Source organism: Somniosus microcephalus, chromosome 32 (genome assembly GCF_052327205.1).
Source record: "Somniosus microcephalus isolate GS21.2 chromosome 32, FLI_Smic_1.0, whole genome shotgun sequence".
Classification (NCBI taxonomy): domain Eukaryota; kingdom Metazoa; phylum Chordata; class Chondrichthyes; order Squaliformes; family Somniosidae; genus Somniosus; species Somniosus microcephalus.
In genome coordinates this window covers 17,824,954-17,850,607 of record NC_141018.1, presented here as the reverse complement: position 1 = coordinate 17,850,607, position 25,654 = coordinate 17,824,954, and the positions used below count along the sequence as shown (strand labels likewise).

Genomic DNA, 25,654 nt, shown 5'->3' with positions numbered 1-25,654 from the left:
TGAAAATGCCTCCTTAGGGGCTATAATTTGAGACCTTCCATCCAGCACAGTACTGAAGTGCATCAGGTGACTAAAGTTGAAGGGAGGGGGGGAGGGGGTTTAAAAAGACTTTCGACTTCAACAGCATGTCAAGCAGTGTTGATGCTTTTGGCATTAAATTGTGAGCAAACCTATTATGGCTAAAGTCAATCAGAATTACTACTTCTAAAATTAGTGCCTCACAGCAAGTTTTAGCACAACCTAATGTCCTAACTCATTTAATAGTTTGACAGTTTCATTGCAAGTGTATCTCATTTTGTACTTAAATTGCAAAACCCTTCACTAAAGCAATCTAGTATTTGAAATGCATAATTACCAATCCCATAAAATATCTGCATAAGCAGTACCATTTTGATTCAATCCACTTTCTGCGTACTTAAGTAGTTGACGCTTTAGAAGTTTTAAGCTTATTCTACAGTTAAGTTCATCTGACCAGCATAAGTAGCTATGGAAAACTTCCTGCCAGCATCCACTACACTAGACATGCCAAGTCAGCGTAAATGAGTGAACACAGCTCATTTGACCCACAGCACCAGGACAACATTCTGTAGACTGACTTGTCAAACCTTCTCCACATACAGGCAAATAGCCTCGAGATACAATGTATATAAAAATTCAGTAGGAAAGTAAAGAATTTTCAGGCTGCCATGATCTGCAGTTGGGACGATTTGCCAAGAGGACAGGACCAATATCCTAAAAAGCCAAAATCCGTATGCTCAACAGGCAAGCAGGGTTACGACAGAAGGTGCCATAATTAGCAAGAGAATCCCAAGCTGGACAGTGGGAATTGCTATCTACAGACATGCAGTGTAGGTATCCGGGAGAACAGTTATGGTCAGTTGTACTTCACACTACACCCCCACCCCCCTCCCCCCTCCCAACCACCCAGTAACAATACTTACTATATACCAAATGGCTACTTGGGTGAGGCATTGCTGGGCACTTTTTGAACTGTGACTCAGCATCAGTAAATCAATTCCTTTAGAAGCATGACCAAAAAAATTAGATCAAGTAATATGAGGGAACATCGACATTCTATGATCTATATCCAGTACCCTCCACATTTTGGAACAGAGCCAAGGATGACCTCCTTATATTTATATATACACACTCTGGAACAATACAAGTGACATGACATACAGGAAGGTTGCTTCTTCAATAAGCAACTTGTCAAGGCCAGCTATTGTTAGCAGTACAAGATGTGAAGCATGCTTTCCATTTAAGTGATTACCCAAAGTAGGCTCTATTTGAAGCACATTCATGCCTCATGTCCTATTTAAATCTGCTGCAATGACAAAGCAATTTGATCAATACCTAGTAGAAAAAGGCTGAAGGGAATAGAATACTGCTAGCTGTGATGCCGAAAACTGAACCCTAGAAACATCTGAAAATAGCAACATTCACAGTGAAATTCACTAATCAGCCAACCTGGTAATACTTGAACAGTGTACTGTAGCATGATCAGAAATTTACAGCACAGGAGGCTGCCTCTCAGCCCAGGTGTCTGTGCCAGTCAAAGAGCTATCCAGCCTAATCCCACTTCCCAGCTCTTGGTCTGTAGCCTGGGATAGGCACCGGAAGTGCTGCAACCTACAAGTACTTTTTAAATGTGATGAGGGTCTCTGCCTCTACCACCCTTTCAGGCAGAGAGTTCCAGACCCCCCACTGGCTGGAGTGAAAACATCTCAACTCTCCTCTAATGCTTCTACCAATTACTTTAAATCTATGCCTTCTGGTTATTGACCTCTCTGCCAAGGGAAATAAGTCCTTCCTATCCACTATCTCAGCCCCTCAATTTTATACACTTAAATTACATCTCCCCTCAGCCTCCTCTGCTCCAAAGAAAACAACCCCAGCCTATCCAATCTTTCCTCAGCTAAAATTCTCCAGTCCTGGCAACATCCTCAAATCCCCTCTGTACCCTCCAGTGCAATCACATCTTTCCTGTAATGTGACCAGAACTGTACACAGTACTCCAGCTGTGGCCTAACTAGTGTTTTTATACAGTTCCAGCATAACCTCCCTCCTCCTCTTATATTCTATGCCTCAGCTAATAAAGGAAAGTGTCCTGCATGCCTTCTTAACCACCTTCCTGTCCTGCTACCTTCAAGGATCTATGGACATGTACTCCAAGGTCGTTCTGTTCCTCTACACTTCAGTATCCTACAACTTCTCAACAGAACTTGTTAAAGGTAACTTGGGAATCAATAAATGCATCCTTCTTGAACCAGATGAACCTGCTGGATTATTAGTCTGACAGCCATCATTCCTGCCCTTGGATAAGTGAAGCTGAGAGGCGCCACTGAAAAAAAATGGTTACTGGGCTTTGCTGATGACCTACTGATTTCAAGAATCTCATTGTCTGCTCCCATGGGGACTCAGGCAGGCAGTGAAAAAGGTCTTTAGTGCTTATGCAAGATCCAGTGTAAGCAGTTAAATGGCTTGGAGGCAAGAAAGGTTGCAGAGGGGGAGGCCTCAAACTACAAGAGACACCCAGAGGGGAAAGTTAGTCTCCCAAATTCCTCAGAGGATCACCATTAAGCCAGTTTTGAGCAAGACTGCAGTACAGCATTGGACATCTAGAATACAGAAGTGCTTTAAGCACACAAGCCATCTGTGACAATTAGTCACCCAATATTTAAGCTGGGCAGGTCCACATTGCTCCAAAAGCACTTGGTTGACCACCTGACTCATTAAGACAGATTGGGATTTTCCCCACTTAGTTCCAGATCCCTGCAATGCCTCAACAAACAGTGTAGTCCTAGATTAGACAACCAGTGGGAAACTCAATGACCTGCACTCATTAAAACCTAGTAGCAGCCTACACACTGAGGGGGCCTAAGTTTTGGCTTTTGGACAGTCTACACCCAAGTTCTCTGGACTTGGTTATGGTGTGCATTGCAAAAATCAGGCAAACTGGATTTCTAAATAGCTTGGTTTGGAAATTTTAAAAAAGTGTACTGATGAATTTGTACATATACATCCAGTTGACTTTTGGGGGGAGGGGGGGACCAAAAGGCAAGACCGATTGTATAATGGACAATACCAAATGCCACTGGGACTTGAGACCTCCCTGCAATTTAGAACAAGATCAGCAGCCTTGGCCAAAGTCACAAAATGGTAGCCATAAGGCCTCCATTGAGCAGTCCAGGAAAACCCTCCTTCACCGAAGACCAAATGAAACTTCACACATCACATCTGTGCCAGCTCGGTGCTTCAAATTTATTATTGCAAGTTACAGAATATAAACTCGAGTGGAAGAGGAAGACTCAATGTCTCGTTTGGAAGAAAGTAGTCAAATAGCATATCAGCTCCAACACAAAAACCCACTGTGGGTCTGGGCAATTGAGGTTTGCCCTTTAGTGCAGGTATATTCTTTGAATCTAGCACTGGGCATTAACCAGAGTTTGGAGTGTAGTACTGTAGTGAGGATCTTCAACACTGCAGGGGATTCAGTTCTGAAATCTGACAAGACAAATGCTGTACAAAATTTCATTTTACCAACTTCAGTTTGAAATAAGTTACACAAGTCATTGTTTACGACTAGTCTCAACCAGCGCTCCATATTTAATGTTACGAATCAGTACTGACAATTCAGAACTAGTTTTTTTTTTTTTTAAAGTTACTTTTAGCTGCTCAGAGCTCCAATTTGATATACAGTATTAGCCATCTTAAAAAATATAGCAGGGTATACCCTGGTAACCACTTAAAGATGGTGTGATTCTATATCCATTTGTAAGTTAGAGTACATGGCAAGAAGCTATGCTATTTTCATGTTCTTTTCACTTGGAGGTTAGAAACAAATGGTTTCAAACTCAGGAAATTCCATTAGGACTTCCGGGATACAGCTGGAGTGGTTATTCTGCATTAATAAATATTAGTGATCAAGACAAGCCAAACTATACAACAGCAGATAGCTACTGTGGCATAGACGGCTGAGCATGTCTGAGTTGCAGACTAACAGGTACAGTACTGCAGTGGAAACCAGGAGTGGAAGACCCATAATGGGAAAGGAGACATACACCAGAGGAAAATAGAAACTAGTGCATCAAGGTTCCTTTCAGTATGCTGATACGGCATTAATTCTGGACACTAAAAATCCCACATCTTAATATCACAGGAAGTTAGATTTTGGCAAACTCCCCAGTTACATTAGGGCTGTGGCTTTAAGGAGTAGTCCACCTTGTGGAGACAGAATTAATTACAGCTCAAAAGAAAAAAATCAGTTTCGCTGCATGGTCATATTTATTTGATTCAGCGCATGTTAATACAATTCAATGGTTAAAAAATAAAGCTCGCATCACAGAGAGCAATTGCCAAATTCACTGGCTGGCTGCCAGCCAACGTGACAGAGTGCGTTTTTTAAAATATATACGGGCTGGGCTACTGCAGAGTCGAGATTCCGGATATATATTTCTTGTATCAAACAGATAGTTTAGTTACACAAGCAGTGGATGCAAGTTTATAGACAGTGACCTAAAGCAAATGGCTTAAAATTCAACCATCACATGCGGGAGAATTCTGGACACTGCAGGGTTACATAAATTTAAGAAAAAAATGCTACTATACTTCAGCTTGGTCCTCATTTAGATTTTTGGCCGAACACCGATTTAGGATTGCTCTAGTAGGTTCTGAACAAACATTATGCAGCTTATTTAAATCTGGTTTCTAATACCTATCCTGGTGTTATCAGGGTACAAACAAATGCTGCACTCACCCGATGAGCTGGCCTGTACTGCAGTATCGGAGTCCTGAGTGCTCCACGGTCGGTCCCACCCAGTCAGATTCAGGGACTGGAGGCCCAAGCATAGGTCCATAGTGTCTGGGAGGCCTCGGGATGAATCCTGTGCAGATGTGGGAAACAGCATCCTGCTGCCAGTTCCTGCGTCAATTTTGTTCAAATCTGCAGAGGAAGAGATTAAAAATGTTTTAAGATTACAGTTAGTAGCATCCCAACTGTCCAGCTTCTAACCTGCGACTGCCCTATAAAACTGCCATGTATCTTGGGCTGCATCAGTGACTAGTCCAGCATGTGACTGAACTGCTGATGCACTCAACACACTCCTGTGAATTACATCACTTCAGTTCAAGAAATTAAAACATTTCTTGAAACTTCACTCCAAGTCAATCTTGCACTGCTCGTTTGAGGATTGCAAGAATCCATGTATTAAAAAAAGCAGCTTGAAGCTCTGGTGAGTGAGCAAGCAGGCAGCTCAAACTGCGCTGTTCGAGTTGCACCACCACATTCTCCTCCCCCTTCAATAATACTTGGTCCTGGATTACCTCCAACTGCTGGCTACAGCCCTGAATCAGCAAATGCAGAACAAGCTGAATAATTCTGCTAGCACAGTCTGTTTACTTCCAACTTGGAAACAGTGCCTGACTTGATTCTGCTCATCACAATCACCTTCTATGTACAAGATACCGATGCCACCTTGAGGAAAGAGACACTTCCTACCACCAGAGAACTGAAGCTACACGGAAATTTAAAGAAACCTATTCCGCACAGCAACACAGTCAGGCGATTTCTCTAGAAACTTCCAGGAGCCTAGACATCACGAGTATGGCATTTATTTTACTGGGAGTAAGTTGCAATGTGTTTTCTGGCTTCAGATTGCATTGCAATTTATGATTTTGCTTTGCAGCAGCAGTAAGCAATTGACCAAAGGCAGAGCACTGCTTCCCTGGTAGAATATTGGTACCATTTACCCTGCACCAAAATTATAGACTGAGCAGTCTGCAATTCAGCTGCTCAGCAGCTCAACAAGTTGCCATTTGAAACACTGCTACATAAATTACCTGATATTTGGGCTGATCAGGAAACTCCTTCATGAAAACAAAATGGTCTCCTATTCCCCGCAGCAAGTCAGGTGAATTTGTCTGGGGAGGGGGGGCTGCGAGAATGATACTGCAGGCATTTTGCTCACCTTGGTGATGTCAGAGTTGCCAGGCGAGTTCACCTGGCAGCAGGCACTTTTGGTTTGATCAATTTTGATGGTCTCAAGATGACTCTGCATTTTTCGTTGGTGGCCAAAAAACCAGCCTTAATGAATCTTAGCTAAAACTGGCATCAACTCCACCTACAAAAAAAGTGGGGAAATGGAGACTACAGGAGGCCTGTAGGATTGTAAGCTTAAATATAGATGGAATAGATGTGGCACAGGACAATGACAATATAAAGAGATAATAGAAGAGGGTACAAGTACTTGTCGCATTTAACTTAGTAAAATTTCATTTAATCTAGGATTATAAAACTATTCCTTGCACAGAGTAGCTTCACAGTAATCTCAGTAGCAAGCTATCTGAAAATAGTCTAAAGATGATTAATAAATTACAAGTCTCCCCTCCCCTTTATCATTTAGTATTTATAGCCAGGTTTGTGAACTAGACCAGTCACATTCTAAAATTCAACAGAAGCTAGGAATCGGAAGTAATCAGTAGCTCATCACCTTCCTGCTGACAAATGCCATTGCAGTCACTTCAACACTGGAAAATTCACTTTAAAGAGCAAAGATTGCTGCCAAATGTACTAATTTATCACATACAAGGGGAGAATATTTCAGGCAAAGGCCCGTAACAATGCTTTCTCGCAGATATTTAGTAAACACAATTTGGAGATGGTGTTGGTACCTTTTTTACCTAGACACAATTAGAACTCAGATTCAAACAAGAAGCGCTTTATTTGAAGGGAAAGGGAAGTCCTGGAGAGTTCTGAACAAAGAGCTAAAGTAAACCAAGAGAACACCCAACCATTTATCTGCTGTGACAGCGCCACCACAGGTGGGAGGAAAACACAATACATAACATATTCCTCCCCTCTCAAATGGAAGGTCCACATTATTCTTCAACAGGTAAGTTACTTTCAATGCACTCAACTAACCTAGGGTAGAGGTAGACTACCTCAACCCCTGACTTGACCCTGGGGTTTATTCTGCCCCAGTCTTGTGGGTAAGTCACTAAGCCTACAGATCCAAGCGTCTTGGAAGCCGCCGCTCTCCGACAGGATACCGGCAGTCATCGCTGGCTTCCACAGCAGTAGGCATCGACAGGCCTAGATGGAGAAGGTGCCTGTGTCAGTCGAAAGTCAGGAGTTTGCACAGGTGGAACAGTCTCTGACTTCCTGTGTTGGAGAAGAGCACTGTGGCAAAGGATGCTGGTTTGCGGTATCATCCGGAAACAGTTCAGGCCAACCAGCCGTTGGAGCCTCTGCTCCTAGCAACAGTTGATCAGTGGGTCTTCTCCAGACGACGTCCTCAGCAGTCTCAACCGTCTAAGACACAGGGCCCGTCTGCGCAATCACCATAGCAGGAACCCATTTCGGTCCAGTGTTGTAGTTTCGAGCTAGGACGTGCTCTCCCGGATGAAACCGTCTCTCCTTGGCTCTCTTTTCGACTTGAGCTTGTTGTTGATGGACAACCTGCTCTGCCCTTGGAGGTTTAAGTCAAAACTTGTCCGCAACTGCCTCTTCACGAGCGAAGCGGGGGAAGTTTTGGTTGTGGCATGCGGCTCGTTCCTGTAGGAAAACAGGAAGCTGTTCAGACGTTGGTGGATTGAGCCCTGACCTTGCGATGCCTTCAAGGTGTGCTTCAAAGTTTGCACAAACCTTTCTGCCTGGCCATTAGTAGAGGGATGATGGGGTGCAGACCTGATGTGTTGGACACCATTCACATGCAGGAAGGTTGCAAACTCCTGGGATACAAATTGTGGACCGTTGTCACAAGAGTTGTTCCGGTGAGCCGTAACGGCTGAACATCTCACCAAGTTTCTCAATTGTTTTCTCTGCCGTGGTAGATATCACAGCGACCTCCGGCCACTTGCTACGAGCGTCCACAACCACCATAAACATCTCTTCGAAAGGACTGGTGAAGTCCACATGTACTTGCTGCCACACTTCTGCAGGCCAATCCCAGGGGTTGTCAGCTGTGGAACATTCCAGACCCTTTGACATGGGGAACATGTTTTGGCTTTCTCCTCAATATTCCCATCGAGACCTGGCCACCAGAATTAGCTTCTTGCCATTTCCTTCATCCGAACCATCCCACTGTGGCCTGTATGAAGTTGTTGCAGTATAGGTTCCCTCAGAGGTGGCGGAATGATGACACTGCATCCCCAAAGAAGACAACCTGCCTGGACAGAGAGCACATTTCTTTTTGAAACACAAGGTTTCAAACTAGGAGAATCTCCTATAGCTCTCCCTCGAATGACATCGTCCATTACCTCAGACAGGACTGGATCGTTGCGGGTGTACCTTCGCATCTGAACTGCAGTGACAGGTGCTCCCTCCACTCGTCTAAAGTAGAAGATGTCTATCTGACGAGGCTCTGGGGGAGTAACAGGCAAGGGTAGCCTCGAGAGACCGTCTGCATTGCTGTGCAAGTCTGATTTGCAATATTTGATGTCGTATGTGTGTCCGGACAACAGTAAAGCCCACCTTTGCATCCTGCTTGCAGCGAGACGGAATTCCAGTGTGGGGCCCGAAGATTGAAGTCAATGGACGGTGGTCCGTCAGGAGTGTGAACCTTCTCCCAAACAGGTACTGATGAAATTTTCAAATTCCAAAAACGATTCCCAAGGCCTCGCGCTCGATCTGTGCATAGTTACTCTCAGCCTTGTTCAAGGTGCGCGATAGGTTTCTCTTCACCAGAAGGCATGATGTGGGATATGACTGCTCCCACACCATATGGTGACACATCACATGCTAGCTGCACAGGTAGCTTTGGGTCGAAGTGTGTCAGGACCTCAGATTTCAGCAATGCTTTTTGCTTGGGCGAAAGCTTCGTTGCACAGTTCAGTCCATTTCCATGTTTTGCCTTGACATAGCAACTGATGTAACGGCTTCAGCAATGTTGCCAAGTCTGGAATAAACTTCCCATAGTAGTTAAGTAGCCCCAGAAATGAAGGTAACTGGCTCACATTCTGGGGCCTCCACGATTGCCTTGACCTTTGATGGCACCTTATGCAGGCCAGTAGAGTCAATCACATGCCCCAGGTACTCAACTGAAGACTGAAAGAATACACATTTGTCTTTACGAACTTTGAGTCCGTACTCGCAGTCGTTGTAGTGTCGCATCCAAGTTCAGAAGATGATCCTCATTTGTCCCAGTGACAAGGATGTCGTCCAGGTAGCACTGGACTCCTGGCAGTCCACTCAAAATCTGATCCATTGCCCTTTGGAATAGAGCAGGGGCCGATGTAATTCCAAACAGAAGGCGGCAGTACCTGTATAGCCCCTTCTGTGTCAATTGTCAGCAGCTCCTTCGATTTGTCATCGACATGCATTTGTAGATAAGCCTGGCATAAGTCTATTTTGCTGAACTTTTGCCCTCCGGCCAGGCCTGTAAAAAGATCAATGAGGGGAAGTGGGTACTGTTCTGCAAACAGCACCAGCTTAATAGTCACTTTAAAATCCCTGCAGATTCGAACAGATCCATCCTTTTTCAGGACAGGAACAATGGGTGTGGCCCATTTGCTCACTCACAGGCTCCAGGACTCCATTCCCGACTAAGGCCTCAACTTTTGGCCTAATTGCATAGGGTACAGGTCGGGCTTTGTGAAACTTCGGCTTGCTGTCAGGTTTAATGTCCAGTCTCACGCTGATCTTTTTCATGCTCCCAAGTTCCCCATTGAAGAGTTCTGCATGTTTAACACTGCAGTCAGACCCGACTCCCCTTTTGACATCATGCGGACTGCAGGCCAGTCCAGCGTGATTTTCTCTAGCCACGCACGTCCCAGTAGCGATGGGTAATTTCCCTTTACCACATAGTGGCAGTTTTGCAGTCTGTCCGTTCAATTTAACCGTCAGCTCAATGGCGCCTCTCATGGCCACAGGTTCACCAGTTTACGTCTTTAGCACAATGTTTGTTGGCTGAAGGGTAAGATGCTTTAGCATTTTGTTGTAGTGTCTGAAACAAAGGACACCTCCATCTACACTGATTGCCCCTCCACCAGTGGTGACACCCAGTAGCCACCTGCAACCGTCAGTATGTGCACCTCTTCCTCCTCAGCGGTGTCGCTCCCCTCTGTTGTGCTTGTTCCATCATACTGCACTGAATGAACACTTTCCTCTTGTCCAAATAGACATTTTGCTTCCATGCTTCCCAGCTCTGTTCTTTTTTTAACCTCTACAGGCGCATTCATTCAATGTGACCCTTTGCTACAATTTCAGCATTCCAGCTCTGTACACCAGCAGTCATTAGCGTGATGGCCCGTTTTCCCACAACGCTAACATGTGCCGTTCCACGCACCTTTAGGCTCAGACGACACCTTGGGAACTCTCCCTGTTGAACTCAACTGGTGAGCCTCCTTATCCACCATCTCCATGGAGACACTAACTTCAATGGCCTTTTCAAGAGCAAGTTTGTCCGTAAGAAGTCGCTTCTGTGTGGCTGCACTTTGCAAACCACACACACACACACGTCTGTCTCTAATGGCGTCATTCAGCACCTCCTTGAACTGGCAGTGTTCTGACAACCTTTTTAAAGCAGCAATAAACAGTCACTGATTCCCCCTCCTCTTGATTCCATTTGTGAAATTAAAATCTCTCCGCAATAACCAGAGGTTTTGGTGAAAAATGTGCTCCAAGAATTTCCACTAGTTGCTTATATGTTTTAGTTCCTGGCTTATCTGGCTGCACAAGGATGCGAAGTAAATTGAATGTCTTCGGCCCATTACACTCAAAAAAGGTAGGCACGACCTTTGTTTGCCACCACATTCGCCAAGACAAAATAGTCAAAACGTTCCGTATAAGCGCTCCATATTTTCATCAAAATCACCGATGTTTCCTAATGTAGTAGCCATCTCACGTTTCAAATTTAAATTTGTTTACTCACTGCACCTGTACAGGACTCCTTTCAAACCCAGTATGTAAAAAGCCCAATAAGGGAGGATTTGCTATTGATCTAGCAATGGAGAATGAACTAGAGCAGATAAGTAAAAGTAGGGGAACATCGAGGCAATAGTGACCAGATGATAATAAATCGAGAAGGACATAAGCATGAAGACTAGGGTAATAGATTGGAGGAAAGCTGATTTTAAGGGGCTGAGAATAGAACTTGGGAAATAAAATGGACAACAATATTGGCAAACAATGATGTTGAACAGCAATGGGAAACATTTAAAATGGTGTTCAACAGATTGCAGGAAAAAGATATTGCGCTAAAAAAATGCACTAGAGACACACCATGGATGAATAAAGCCATAAGGGAAAAATGGAGGGTAAGGAAAGAGGCATACATTAAGTACATGGACAGCAGGGGAGAGCATGATATGGGAGAATATGAAGAGATTAGGAGAGAAGTCAGAAAACCAATTAGGAAGGTAGAGGTACTATGAAATTAAATCATAGAACAGAAAAAGAGAGTAAAAATATTTTATAGGCACAGAGGTCAGGATGGGAATAGGGCCACTAAGGGATGGACAGGATAGTATCACAGGCAACAAGAGAGATGGCAGAAGTATTAAATAATTATTTTGCTTCAGTTATTTACCAGGGAGATAGAACAGGTGGACATGACAGTGGATCATGAGATTAGTTTATTTAATATCTCTCATATTTAATTACTAATCAAACTCAGGAAAACACCCTGGTCCAGATGGATTACATCTGCACATTTTAAAATAATCTAGGGAAGAGATAGCAGAGGCATTGCTACACATATTTAAGTTAGAAAAAAAAGTGCCAGAGGACTGGCAGATAGCTAACAGAACACCCATATTTAAGAAGGGAGATAGTTCCCTGGACATGTTCTATCAGTGGTAGGAAAATTAATGGAATCCCTACTAAATGGAGACTAGAACATCTAGAAGCTAAAAAGTCAAACATCTTGCTTGACCAACCTCATTGAATTTTTTGATGAGAGAGAGAGAGACAAGGGCAATGCAGAAGATGTGATTGATCTAGATTTTCAAAAGACCTTCGATAAGGTACCACATCATAGACTAATGAATGAGGTCAGAGAATGCAGTCAGGGGACAAGTAGCAGAATAGATAGCTAGCTGGCTTCAAGCAGAGTAGGGGTAAAGGGTAGCTATTCAGTGGCACAAGGTGGGTAGTGGTGTTACACAAGGATCAGTGCTAGGACCACTGCACAATTTATACTAACGATTTAGACTTTGGAATCAAAAACAATTTCTAAATTTGCAGATGACACCAAATTTTTTTGGAGGGGCACTGCAGGGAAGACAGTCAATACAGAGAAGGACTGCAACAAATTACAGGAAGACATTAATAAACTTGTAGAATGGGCATATAATTGGCAAATGAATTTCAACACAATGTGAGGTATTACATTTTGGTAGGAAGAATAGGGAGTCACATTACTTGGAGAGAGTGAGTCTGGGTGGGGTTGAGGAGCGAAGCGATCGAGTACAAATTGCTAAAAGTAGCAACACAGGTTAACAAGGCAATTAAAAAGCAAACCAAGCACTAGGGTTTATTTCTAGAGAGATAGAATCTAAGGGTTGAGGTTATGCTAAACTTGTATCAAACCTTGGTTAGACCACACTGTATAATTCTGGTCACCATATTATAGAAAGGATAGAGACACTGAAGAAGGTGCAGAGAAGATTTACAAGGAGGCTACCAGAAATGAGGGTATACCCATCAGGAAAGGATGAACAGGCTGGGTCTCTTTCCTCTTGGAAAAAAGGCTGAGGGGTGACCCAAGAGGTCTTTAAAATTATGAAAGGATTTGGTAGAGTGGATAGGGAGAGAATGTTTCCACTTGTGGGGAAGAGCATAACTGGAGGCCATCAAGATAGTCACCAACAAAATCAAATAAGGAATTCAGAAGAAACTTCTTTACCCAGAGGGTGGTGAGAATGGAGGAACTCTACCACAGAGTGCTCAAGACAAATGGTATAGATGCATTGAAGGGGAAGCTAGATAAACATGAGGGAGAAGGGAATAGAATGTTATGCTGATAAAATGAGATAAGGAAAGACACGGAGGAGGCTCGAGTAGAGCATAAGCACTGGCATGAACTGGTTGGGCCGAATGACCCGTTTGTGCTGTGTATCTTATGTAATCTCATCTGAAAGAGGGCACCTCCCAATGTTCCCTCTAATTTGGTGTGCGGTCCCTTTAAATTTGCTGCATAGCCAGTCTCTCCCAGCTTGTGAGCAGCCTGCACAGGACCTCCGGATTGATGCATGGCCATGCACCTTAGGGGGAACATTGCTAACAGTGTAGCACTCCCTCAGTACTGCACTGGAGCATCAACCAACATTTTCTGCTCAAGTCTCTGAAGTGGGACTTCAACCCTGTGGTAAACCACTGTTTGTATTCCTGTTTGTCCTGTTTGTATTCCACTGTGTACATGCCTGGCCATGCCTCGGCTGACTCCTCCCACAGGTCCTAGTATAAAGGTGACTGCTCCCCAGCCCTTGGTATCCTGGACCGGTCGACCACTCGAGGCAGACCTCCATTCTGTTGTTAATAAAAGCCTTTAGTTACTCTTCTAACTCTCAGTCTTTTATGAGTAATTGATAGCGCATCAATTTTATTAACAACATTTTTATAATGGAGAAGATCCTCACACCAGCATGCCTGGACTTAGATCATCGGGAGGCGGACTCATCCACCAAGTTTACTCACTGGCTTAAGTGTTTCGAAAAATTCCTGACCGCCTCCGAAGCAATCAAATCGGACGAGGACAAACTGGATGTCCTGACCTCCAAAGTGAACCACCGAGTGTACTCGGTCATCCAAGACACGACCTCGTACGCGGATGCTATCAAGCTCCTCAAGGACCAATACACGCGCCCAGTGAACGAAGTGTACGCCAGGCACCTCCTGGGGAGTCGTAAACAACAACCTGGGGAATCGACCGTGGAATACCTTCAGGCACTGTCTGTGCTTGGCCGGGCCTGTGGTTGTAAGGATGTAAAGGCCGCCGTGTACACAGAGGAACTTATCCGGGACGCTTTTGTAGCGGGCCACAGATCCAATTACACACGACAGCGACTGTTGGAGCAGAGTAACCTCGACCTCAACAAGGCCTCTGAACTCGCACTATCGTTGGATGCAGCCTACCAGGGCATGGATGCCTACTCCTCTGCACCGTGGACACCGCGGGGAATGACAGCCTGGGACACGGTAGGACCGCCTCATAGCGCCGTGCCACCCCAGCCACACCCCAACAACGGCCCAACTACCGCAGCAGTGTCCCAAGGCCAGACAGCAGTGCCCCAAGGCCAGAAATGCTACTTCTGTGGCCAGGCAAAACACCCCAGAGCGCGCTGCCCGGCGAAAAACGCGATCTGCTCGGGCTGCGGGAAGAAGGGACACTACGCTAGCGTCTGCAGGGCCAAAGCCACCCCGAACCCCAGCAGCGCCGCGTGTGGGCCATGCGGGCCGCCATTTTGGACCTCCCCGGCCATGTGCGAATCACCGGTACAGCAGCCATTTTGGACGCCTCCAGCCACATGGGGATCATGGACGCCGCCATCTTGGACGACAGCCGGGACGCAGCAGGCCCCCGACACCGCCTCATCTGATACCCGCAGCGACCCCTACGCTGGCATCCGTTACACTGGACCAAGCGAGACCGCACCAACTGGCCAGTTCCACAATGGACATTAAGGTAAATGGTCACGATACAATCTGCCTTTTTGACTCTGGGAGCACGGAGAGCTTCATCCACCCCGACACGGTGCGGCGTTGCTCTCTCCCAGTCCTGCCTGCGCAACAGCGAATTTCTATGGCCTCCGAGTCCCAGTCGGCGGACATCGGCGGCTACTGCGTGGTGACACTCGTAGTAGACGGGACCGTGTACGATCATTTTAAACTTCTGGTCCTGCCCGACCTCTGCGCTGCCGTCCTGCTGGGGTTAGATTTTCAGTGCCACCTTAAAAGTGTTACGATGGCGTACGGTGGACCCCTACCCCCACTCTCAGTCCGCAGCCAGCAGCTTCCAAATTGCCCGCCGCGCACCAGGTGCAACCTCTCCACACTCAGAGTCACCACCCCCCCCCACTGTTTGCTAACCTCACCCCCGACTGTAAGCCCATCGCCACAAAGAGCAGGCGATAGTGCCGGGGACAGGGTTTTCATTAAAACCGAAGTGGAGCGGCTCCTGAAAGAAGGGATTATTGAGGGCAGCACCAGGTTGTGGTCGTTAAGACCAGCGAGAAGCAGCGCCTGGTCATCGACTACAGCCAGACAATAAATCGCTACACCCTGCTGGACGCCTACCCACTCCCCCGTATAGCTGATATGGTCAACCAGATCGCGCAGTACCGCGTCTTCTCGACCATTGACCTGAAATCAGCGTACCACCAGCTCCCCATCCGCCCTGAGGACCGCCAGTACACTGCCTTTGAGGCAAACGGCCGCCTCTATCACTTCCTTAGGGTTCCCTTTGGCGTCACCAACGGGGTCTCCGTCTTCCAAAGGGAGATGGACCGGATGGTAGATCAAAATGCGTTGCAGGCCACTTTCCTATATCTGGACAATGTGACCATCTGCGGCCGTGACTTGCAGGACCATGACGCAAACCTCGAAAAATTCCTCCGCACCGCCCAACTCCTAAACCTGACATATAACAAGGAGAAGTGCATATTCCGCACAAACCGCCTCGTCATCCTTGGCTGTGTTGTGGAACACGGAGTCATCGGCCCCGACCCCGACCGGATGCGTCCCCTTATGGAACTTCCACTGCCCCAAGGCCCTGAAGAGGTGCCTAGGGTTTTTCTCCTATTACGCCCAGTGGGTCCCCTACTATGCGGACAAGGCCCGTCCGCTGATCAAGTCCACCTCTTTTCCCTTGACGGCAGAGGCCCGCTTAGCCTTCCACCGTATCAAGGAGGACATTGCCAAAGCCACCATGCACGCAGTGGACGAATCCATCCCCTTCCAGGTGGAAAGCGACGCGTCCGACTTTGCCCTGGCCGCTACCCTCAATCAGGCGGGGAGACCCGTGGCCTTCTTTTCACAAACCCTCCAAGGCCCGGAGACCAGACACTCCGCTGTTGAGAAGGAGGCCCAGGTGATTGTGGAGGCGGTGCGTCATTGGAGGCACTACCTGGCCGGAAAACGATTTACCCTGCTCACTGACCAGCGTTCAGTTGCTTTCATGTTTAACAACAAGCAGAGGGGCAAAATCAAAAATGACAAGATCTTGAGGTGGAGAATCGAACTTTCCACCTACAACTACGAGATCTTGTACCGGCCAGGGAAGCTAAATGAACCCCCGGATGCGCTATCGCGTGGCACCTGCGCCAGCGCGCAGATCGATAGACTACGGGTCCTCCACAATGACCTCTGCCACCCGGGGGTCACCAGGTTCTTCCACCTCATCAAGGCCCGCAACCTGCCTTACTCTATTGAGGCCAGGACCATGACCAGGAACTGCCAAGTCTGCGCTGAGTGCAAACCACACTTTTATAGGCCAGACAGGGCCCACCTGATAAAAGCCACTCGCCCCTTCGAGCGCCTGAGCGTTGATTTTAAAGGGCCTCTCCCCTCCTCCGACCGCAATGTGTACTTCCTCAATATTATTGATGAGTACTCCCGTTTCCCTTCCCCTGCCCGGACATGACCAGTGCCACGGTCATTAAATGTCTGAACAACCTCTTCACCCTGTTCGGCTTCCCCAGCTATATCCATAGCGACCGGGGCTCATCGTTTATGAGCGACGAACTCCGCCAGTACCTGCTAACTAGGGGTATTGCCACAAGCAGGACCACCAGTTACAACCCCCGGGGGAACGGACAGGTGGAAAGAGAAAATGCGACAGTTTGGAAGGCCGTCCTGCTAGCCTTAAAGTCTAGGGGCCTTCCAACCTCCCGCTGGCAGGATGTGCTCCCCGATGCGCTCCACTCTATTCGGTCACTGCTCTGCACTGCCACTAACGCCACCCCTCATGAGAAAATGTTCGTCTTCCCAAGGAAGTCCACATCAGGGACATCGCTACCGCCATGGCTGACGTCCCCAGGGCCGGTCCTACTGAGAAGACACGTGAGGACCCATAAAACGGACCCCCTGGTCGAGAGGGTCGACCTCCTCCACGCCAACCCCCAGTATGCTTACATCGCATACCCGGACGGTCTCCATAAGAGACCTTGCACCCTCGGGGACCACAGTAACCCACTACCCACTACCACCCCCCCCCACGATCCGATATCCAGCCCCAGCAGACGGCAGGCCTGGGCCCCGCGACCCGCTCATCTACGAGGACGACACGCCTGTGCCACAGCCTACGCTGGACTCGACGCCGGAAGCTTCACTACCCCTGCCGTCGCCACGCCAATCACAGCGGCAGACAAGACCTCCGGAGAGACTCCAATACACTAACTTTTAATACACTTCACCCCGCCGGACTCAATTTTAAACAAGGGGTGAATGTGGTAAACCACTGTTTGTATTCCTGTTTGTATTCCACTGTGTACATGCCTGGATATGCCTCGGCTGACTCCTCCCACAGGTCCAAGTATAAAGGTGACTGCTCCCCAGCCCTTGGTATCCTGGACCGGTCGACCACTCGAGGCAGACCTCCATTCTGTTGTTAATAAAAGCCTTTAGTTACTCTTCTAACTCTGTCTTTTATGAGTAATTGATAGCGCATCAAACCCACAACCTTCTGACTGAGGAGTGCGCTACTAACGTGACTAACACCCAATATGGCAAGGACTTGCTCCAGGTCCTGTTTCAGCATTTTCATAAAGCCAATAACTAGCATTTGTGCTGTGCTATATAGTTAACCAGACAAATAGCTTTTCCTCTCTTTCCAGAGGGGAAAAGAATAAGCCAGTTTTCAATTTTACATCTACAGGAAACTCTTACCTGGCACCGACAGGACCGGTTGATCAAAAAGTCCGGATTACAGAGAGGTATACTTACTAAGGTACAAGAGTTCTGTACACGGCCACAGATCCAGGTGTCCCTGTTGCATGGCAACAGGTGCAGGAACCCCAGTTACACAACCACTAATGAAGTAAAACTTACCTGAACCTACTCCTGAATTTTGCTGGTTACGAGAGATTTCTGGTTATTTAGGTGCCGGTAAAAAAAAAGTTTCCTGTAGTACCAATTTCCTACAATTGATGTTCCAGATACAGGAAACTTTGATATCCGGCACCGACGGGACCGAGCTGTTGCCGATCTATCAAAACTGCCGGACGTACAAAGTTAATGTTGAAGCATACGGAGGTTTTCATCTCCGTATCCGACAACAAACACTGGCTTAGCAACAGCTTCTAAACAGTCGGCTGCAGCTGCAAGCATCTCTAGCTGAAGCTGTTGCTATAGCTACAGACCTTGCAGTGCCTGACTGGGGAAAAAACCAACAAGAACTAAAAAAAAACTTATAGAAAACAGCTCCTGATTTTTGCCGTTAGATCGAGTATTCCAGACATACAACCTCCGGATAAACCAAAGTTTCCTGTACTATGGGTTAGATTTTGCCAATGGGGAGCTTTTGGAGGCAGGACTCCCACTTGTCGGGTTTCAGTCCCACTTCTATTGACTTCTAGCCAACCCACGCTACTTAGCCAACCCACACTACTTTCCCTTGATTGACCTTGTTAAGCCAGGGCCAATTAAGGGGAAAGCTGGTTACAGAGAACATCAGCGTATGACATTTCATCTGTCAAATCTGTCATCATTGACAGTTCTGTTAAATTGTTAATTAAATAAATCTGGAATTAAAAAAAACGCATGCATCAGTACTGGGGATGAAGAAATGACCAGATTGTCATTAAAACCCCCATCTGGCTCGCATGTCCCTTTAAGGAAAGAAATCTGCTGTCTTTACCCAGTCTGGCCTATGCAACTCCTGATCCACAGCAAATGTGTTTGACTCTTCACTGTTCTCAAATGGCCTCGCAAGCCACTCAGCTGTCTCAGCACCACCATTAAGGGCAATTAATGCTGACTTTACCAGCTATGCCTACATCCCATGAACAAATAAAAAACCTCACTTATTTCAAATCTTATATTTTCAAAATCATTCTTATGGGCAAGTTCCAACTTCCAAACCCTCTAGTCTATCCTAGCCTTGAAAAGCTAGGTAAACTTTATTAATGCAGCCAGGATAACAAGACCCATTAACTACTGGACCAAAGACCAGCACACTTTTACACCTAGCTTGAAATTGGAAAAAGATTTAAACAAACAATTAAGACAGTAGAAAGCAACAAAAATATGTAGCACCTTTATGTAGAAAAAGATACTAGACAAAAATCGACACCAAAGGAGATACTGGTTAGAGTGACAAAGCTCAAAGATGAGTCTAAAAAACCTATTTATATAGTGCCTTTCATGAACACTAGACTTCCCAAAGCACTTTTCAGCCAAATGAAGTACTTTCAAGTGTAATCACTGTTGTAATGTAGGAGAGAATTAGAGGGGTTTATGGAGAAAATTTCAGGAGTGTCGGACCCTGGATAGCCAAAGGCACAGCCAGCAATAGCGATGTGAAGGAGTGAGGAAAGACAGAGACCAGAGTTGAAGGAAGAGTTCTGGGAGGGTTAGGCCTAGTGACAAAAATGAGTAGCGGTGAGGCCATGAAGGGATTTAAACACAAGGATGAGGTTTCAGGAGACCAGAAGCCAATGTAGGGCAGCAAGTACAGCTGTAATGAGCGAGTGGGACTTTGTGCAGGATAGGATACAGGCAGCAAAGCTTTGGATGAGCTGAAGTTTATGGAGGGTGGAGGATATGAGAGCATTGGAACAGTTGAGTCTGGAGGTGACAAAGGCACGGATTTCAGCAGACAGACTGAGGCAAGGGTGGAGGCAGATGTTGTAATGGAGATGGAAGTAGGCAGTCTGTGATGGAGAGGATTTGAGATTAGAAGCTCAGGGTCAAACAGGATGTTAAGGTTTCAAACAGTCTGGTTCAACCAGAGACAGGAATGGAACAGGTGGCAAGTGTACAGGGAGCTTAAGGTGATTGTTTCACTTCTCCCAATGTTTAACTGGAGGAACTTCAGCTCATCGAGGACTGGATTTAACAGAATATACAATAAAAGTCAATTGTAGGACTACATTAGTGTTCTCCTTGAATTTACCATGAGTTCATTCCAATCTATACTATGACAGCTGGTACAAATCACCCTTTGATTTGAACAGAACAACTCCTTTAATGATCCTAGAAAATTTGTAGTTTTGAAAATATCCCATTTACAGATCATACAAGTTAGTCAACCAATCATGCACCATTTTAAGGGAGTTATTCATCTCCAACTTGCAGGGATATGTGCTGGGTACAAGAATTGTATAATGTGACAACATTTAAACATCCAAATTAAAACTAGGTAATACCCAATTGTCACCTCTAGACTTGACCAATACTCTGCAGCACCTCCTATTCTCCATAAACTCCCAACTGTTGCATGTGTTCTGTCCTGCAAACCACCAAAAATTGAAAATCCTGACCCATAAAATCCTTTAGCTTTTCATAAAATATTAAGGACGTGGTAACAGGGCACTTAATAGGATTGGGCAGCGTCAGATTTATGAAAGGGAAATGGTGTTTGACAAATCTGTTAAGAGTTTTGAGGTTGTAACTAGCAGAATAGATAAGGGGGAACCAGTGGCTATAGTGTATTTCAATTTTCATAAGGCATTCAGTAGGGTGCCGCACAAGAGGTTATTAAACAAAATTAGGGCTCATGGGATTGGGGCAATACTAGTATGGATTAAGGATTGGTCAACAGAAAAAACAGTAAGAATAAACAGGTCATTTTCAGGTTGGCAGGCTGTAACTAGTGGGGTACCGCAAGGATCAGTGCTTGGGCCTCAGCTATTCACAATCTACATCAATGATTTGGATGAGGGGACCAAATGTAATAGATCCAAGTTTGCTGATTATACAAAGCTGGGTGGTAATAGAAGTTGAGAGGAGGATACAAGGAGGCTTCAAGGGGATATAGACAGGCTAAGTCAGTGGGCAAGAACATGGTAAATGGAATATTATGCGGGAGGTATGTGAAGTTATCCACTTTGGTAGGAAAGAGAAAAGCAGTGTTTTTTTTTTATAAATGGAGAGAGAGATTGGGAAATGTTGGTGTTCAGAGGGACCAGAGTGTCCTTGTACATGAATCACTGAAAGTTAATATGCAGGTACAGCAAGCAATTAAGCAAGCTAATGGTATGTTGGCCTTTGTTATTACAAGAAGGATTTGAGTACAAGAGTAAAGACATCTTACTCCAATTATATAGGGCCCCGGTGAGACCACACCTGGAGTATTGTGTAGTTTTGGTCTCCTTACCCAAGGAAGGATATACTTGCCATAGAGGGAGTGCAACGAAGGTTCACCAGACTGGTTCCTGGGATTTTTTTTTGGGGGGGGGGGGCAGGTTGACCTGAGAGATCGAGTAGACTAGGCCTATATTCTGTAGAGTTTAGAAGAATGAGAGGTGATCTCATTGAAACATACAAAATTCCTACAGGGCTTGACAGGGTAGATGCAGGGAGGATGTTTCCCCTGGCTGGGGAGTCTAGAACCAGGGGTCACAGTCTCAGAATAAGGGGTCGGCCATTTAGGACAGAGATGGAGAATCTCTGGAATTCTCTACCCCAGGGGGCTGTGGAGGCTCAGTCATTGAGTATATTGAAAACAAGGATCGATAGATTTTTGAATATTAAGGGAATAAAAGGATATGGAGATAGTGCAGGAAAGTGGCGATGAGGTAGAAGATCAGCCATGATCTTATTGAATGGCGGAGCAGGCTCAAAGGGCCAAATGACCTACTCCTGCTCATATTTCTGTTCTTCTAGAATGATAGAGGCCAATCAACCTGCTCTTTGGTACAGCCATCTGGTTTTCCTCATCCCTCCTCCTCGCCTCCCACCTGCCCCACCCATTTCTAATGTACTCCAGCCCTGCCAAATGCAGCATTCACATGTCTGGCCTTCTATGCTTTTCCCTTCCCTCACCATTGGGAGCAGCGGTTTCAACTGCCTTGGTCCTTAAAACTCCCTCCTTAAACCCTGCCACATCTTTCCCCTTCAAAAACTTCTACTCACCTCTTCAACCACACCTTTTGGTCACCCCTCCTTGCTCAGGAGCAGTTTTCTTGATGCTTATTTATGAAGTGCCTTGGGCACAATTTATTATTATTATTTATTTATTTATTTATAAATAATTTAAAAATGTGCTATACAAGTAGCTGAGATTCAACAGTCTGCCCTCCCCCAGTCAAAATCAGTTACCACCTAGGCTAGTGAATGCTAGCATGAGCCACCGACCTCAAAATACATTGGGAAAATACATATTTTAGCAAAACAGCTTGTGCCAGTCTCTGGTGCCCTGAGGATATGTGGCTTTCAGACTTGCAGTACGGAAAATATGTTTCAAGTTGTTTTAATCCTAATTTCCAGGCATCTCAACTCACTGATGTGTGAAAGCAGCCATTTCATCACCACAAGTCTGCAACCAAAGGCAAAAGTGCTACTTTTCAGCAACCACAGTTCTAGCATTGTGGCTAAAACATAATCCACCTACAAGCAGATGCATCGTATTGTAGAACTTTTGCCACTAAAGTTTGTTCTTGCTCAAAATGCACTTGAGAAAGTGCTACTTGACCTGCATAAGACCCCAGTTGTCTACAGAAAGCATCCTGGGAATACTCTTGACTGCATAACCTGTGTCTTCCAAGAGTATCTTTCCCAATACAGTACAAAGATCTGTAGAGCAGTACACCATGAAGGAGACCACTCAGTAATGTTTCATATGACATTGCAATTTCTGCATCTAGGAGATATAGGGGAAAGTGATAGAATGCTTACAGAATCCTTTAGTTCTACTGCAATGTTAACCTGTAAAAATTAGTGAAAATGTGCAAAATCAAAGGATATGGGGAAAAGGCAGTGAGAGTTGAGGTGCAGATCAGTTATGATCAAATTGAATGGCAGAGCAGACTTGATGGGCTGGAAGGCCTACTCATGTCTATTGCAGTTCTTGTAGTATTAGAGTACTGCTTATAACTAAAGCTAACTGTAGCAATTTTAATCCCCCCACCTTAAGGTCCAGAACTTGAGCAAAATTAATCCAGGTTATTATACAACATTACTGAAAGGAATATAAACAAAAAAATGCTGGAAATACTCAGCAGCATCTGAGGGAAGAGAAACAGTTAACATTTCATGTCAATGACCTTTTGAGCTGTACTGTCAAGAGATGCAGTCCATTTACTTAAGTTACGGTCCTACAGGAACATCGGTTGGTGTTGATCTCCATGGTACTAGGTTTTTTGGGGCACAAAATGGCTACTGAATTTGCCAACATATTTACTGCAGTTCAAAGATATATTGTACATTAAGCACGAAAGAGTTAAGGCACACAAGTGTATGTCCCAAGGACAGCATCATTGCTCATTCTGATGTGATCAGTAATTATGCAATTTGCAGACTGGCTAGTTTAGTAGTAACATGCAAACCATTAAAAAAGAAAATCTCATCAACCCTACAACAGGAGAAGCAGAAACCTGGTCTCAACCCAACAGCAAAAAGGACCTTTGACAAGGCCAATAGGGTGGCACTGGTATCCCAATGCCATCAATAAGTGTCCAACAGGACACCACTATTACAAGTGGCCTATTCAAACTAACATTTGTTAGATTATGATCGGTTTTTCCACCGTCTATTATGTAAACTGTATCCAGCTGCTGTGGAGGACTTCAGATGTGCCAGTGGGCACCATGTGATTGCACTCCTAGGTCTCAGCAAGCAGTTGGAACAACTCTTCTTGTGGATCCCATGCATCTGAACCTCGAATGGCACTTTTAAGCCAGGCTCAGCAGACCCACCAAAGGGTCCTGCTCACACCCACTCCCCTGTACATTGTGACAAAGACGAAGTGGGTGCTGGTAAAATAACCCAAAATGGAGGAGCCATCTTTCCAGGTAGTTGTACAAACTGCAATTAGAGGGGCTATTCAGCCAGCGTCAGTGAAGTAGCTCAGGAGACCATTGCATCATAAACACTGCACTCCAGGTCCCCAAATATAGGATTTCTATTGGGAATAACTGCCTGCGCCTTCTGGCAAGATATTATGCCAGACTAAAGTGCGCATCAACAACCTAGAGAGGAAATCTGTGTGCAGAATGGGATGGCAGAGGGAATGTATAAGAGAATGCTCAAGTTGAGCAGACAGTTCTAAGGGGGGGGGGGTTTCCAGGCCTCGCAGTAATGAGCAACTCAAATTGGAACAGGGGAGAGATTGGACAAAGTCACTCCACTCACTTAACACACCTACAAGTCAGGGCGGAGTGTGGATTTCAGTTACTCAATGGCTGCAGGCTGGACATAAGACCAGAGCTCCATTGCCACCCAGCATGTCCCCATCAAGGGCTCTTGCATGCAGCTAGGGGTTAAGGAGTACAGCCGAAATAGCCACCACTTGGGTCAGGAGTGGAGCTGCTTGAAGCAACAAAATTCCAGACCGTCAGTAAAAGAAAGGCAGCTCTAGCAGATATGACAAGATTCCCTACAACTTAAAATGTTTAAGAACTGCCTGTTGGAATTCAGGTCGTGCATCTGGTGGATAAAAACCACCATTTAGGAAGATTCTTGAAATGCAAGTATCCCTGAAAGGTCTTTAGAAAGTCATAACCAGAGTGCAAACACACCAATGCCTGTCCACCTTCCCCAAGCAGGAGACTCAACTCTAGCAGCGACCTAGTGTCTGTCCAAAAAAAAAAAGCACGAGTTTCCTCTAGATTCTATAGATATATTTAATGGGAGGGATCAACGTGACCTAGCAATATTCTTTTAGCAAGTATACAAAATGCATACCCTCCCAGCTTCAATACCCAAGCCTGAATCTGGGTCAGCCAAACATGTAGCACCTATGCCAAATCATCTTCTGATCAAAACAGTCCTCAAGACCAGGAACTTCCTCAAAAAGTAATAGCTGTGGATGCATTTTAATGCCCCCGTCACACAGTACTGCCCCCCGATTATCAAAATCCACAACAAGGCCCACTTTCCATACCTCGGGAGCCTACTATCAACAAGGGTAGACGTCGACGACAAAGTCCAACACCGCCTTCAGTGTGCCAGTGCAGCCTTCGGTCGCCTGAGGAAGAGCGTGTTTGAAGACCAGGACCTCAAACCTGGCACTAAGCTCATGGTCTACAGAGCAGCAGTGATACCCACCCTCCTGTATGCTTCAGAGACATGGACCATGTACAGCAGGCACCTCAAAGCACTGGAGAGGTACCACCAACGCTGCCTCCGCAAGATCCTGCAAATCCATTGGCAGGATAGGCACACCGTGAGTGTTCTCGCTCAGGCCAACATCCCCAGCATCGAAGCTTTGACCACGCTCGATCAGCTCCGATGGACGGGTCACATTGTCCGCATGCCCGATGAGACTCCCAAAACGAGCGCTCTACTTGGAGCTCCGGCACAGCAAGAGAGCCCCAGGTGGGCAGAGGAAACGCTTCAAGGACATCTGCAAAGCCTCCTTGAAAAAGTGTAACATCCCCACCGACACCTGGGAATCCCTGGCCCAAGTCCACACAAAGTGGAGAAGCATCCGGGAAGGCACCGAACAGAGTCTTTGCTGGGAGCAAGCGGAAGCCTAATGCAGGCAGCACACGTCAACCCAAGCACCCCACCCACCCGCCCCTTCAACCACTGTCTGCCCCACCTGTGACAGAGACTGTA

General features: G+C 46.0%; 1 protein-coding gene across 3 annotated transcripts in view; it reads right to left on the bottom strand.

Annotated features, from left to right (window-relative positions):
• Positions 1–25,654, bottom strand: part of cpeb1b (cytoplasmic polyadenylation element binding protein 1b) — a 73,714-nt gene that overhangs the window by 27,692 nt on the left and 20,368 nt on the right. For all 3 annotated transcript variants that reach the window (XM_085972173.1, XM_085972174.1, XM_085972175.1), the window contains exon 3: positions 4,757–4,942. In XM_085972173.1, coding sequence (XP_085828299.1) covers positions 4,757–4,942 — 186 coding nt within the window. The remainder of the gene's footprint in view (positions 1–4,756; positions 4,943–25,654) is intronic.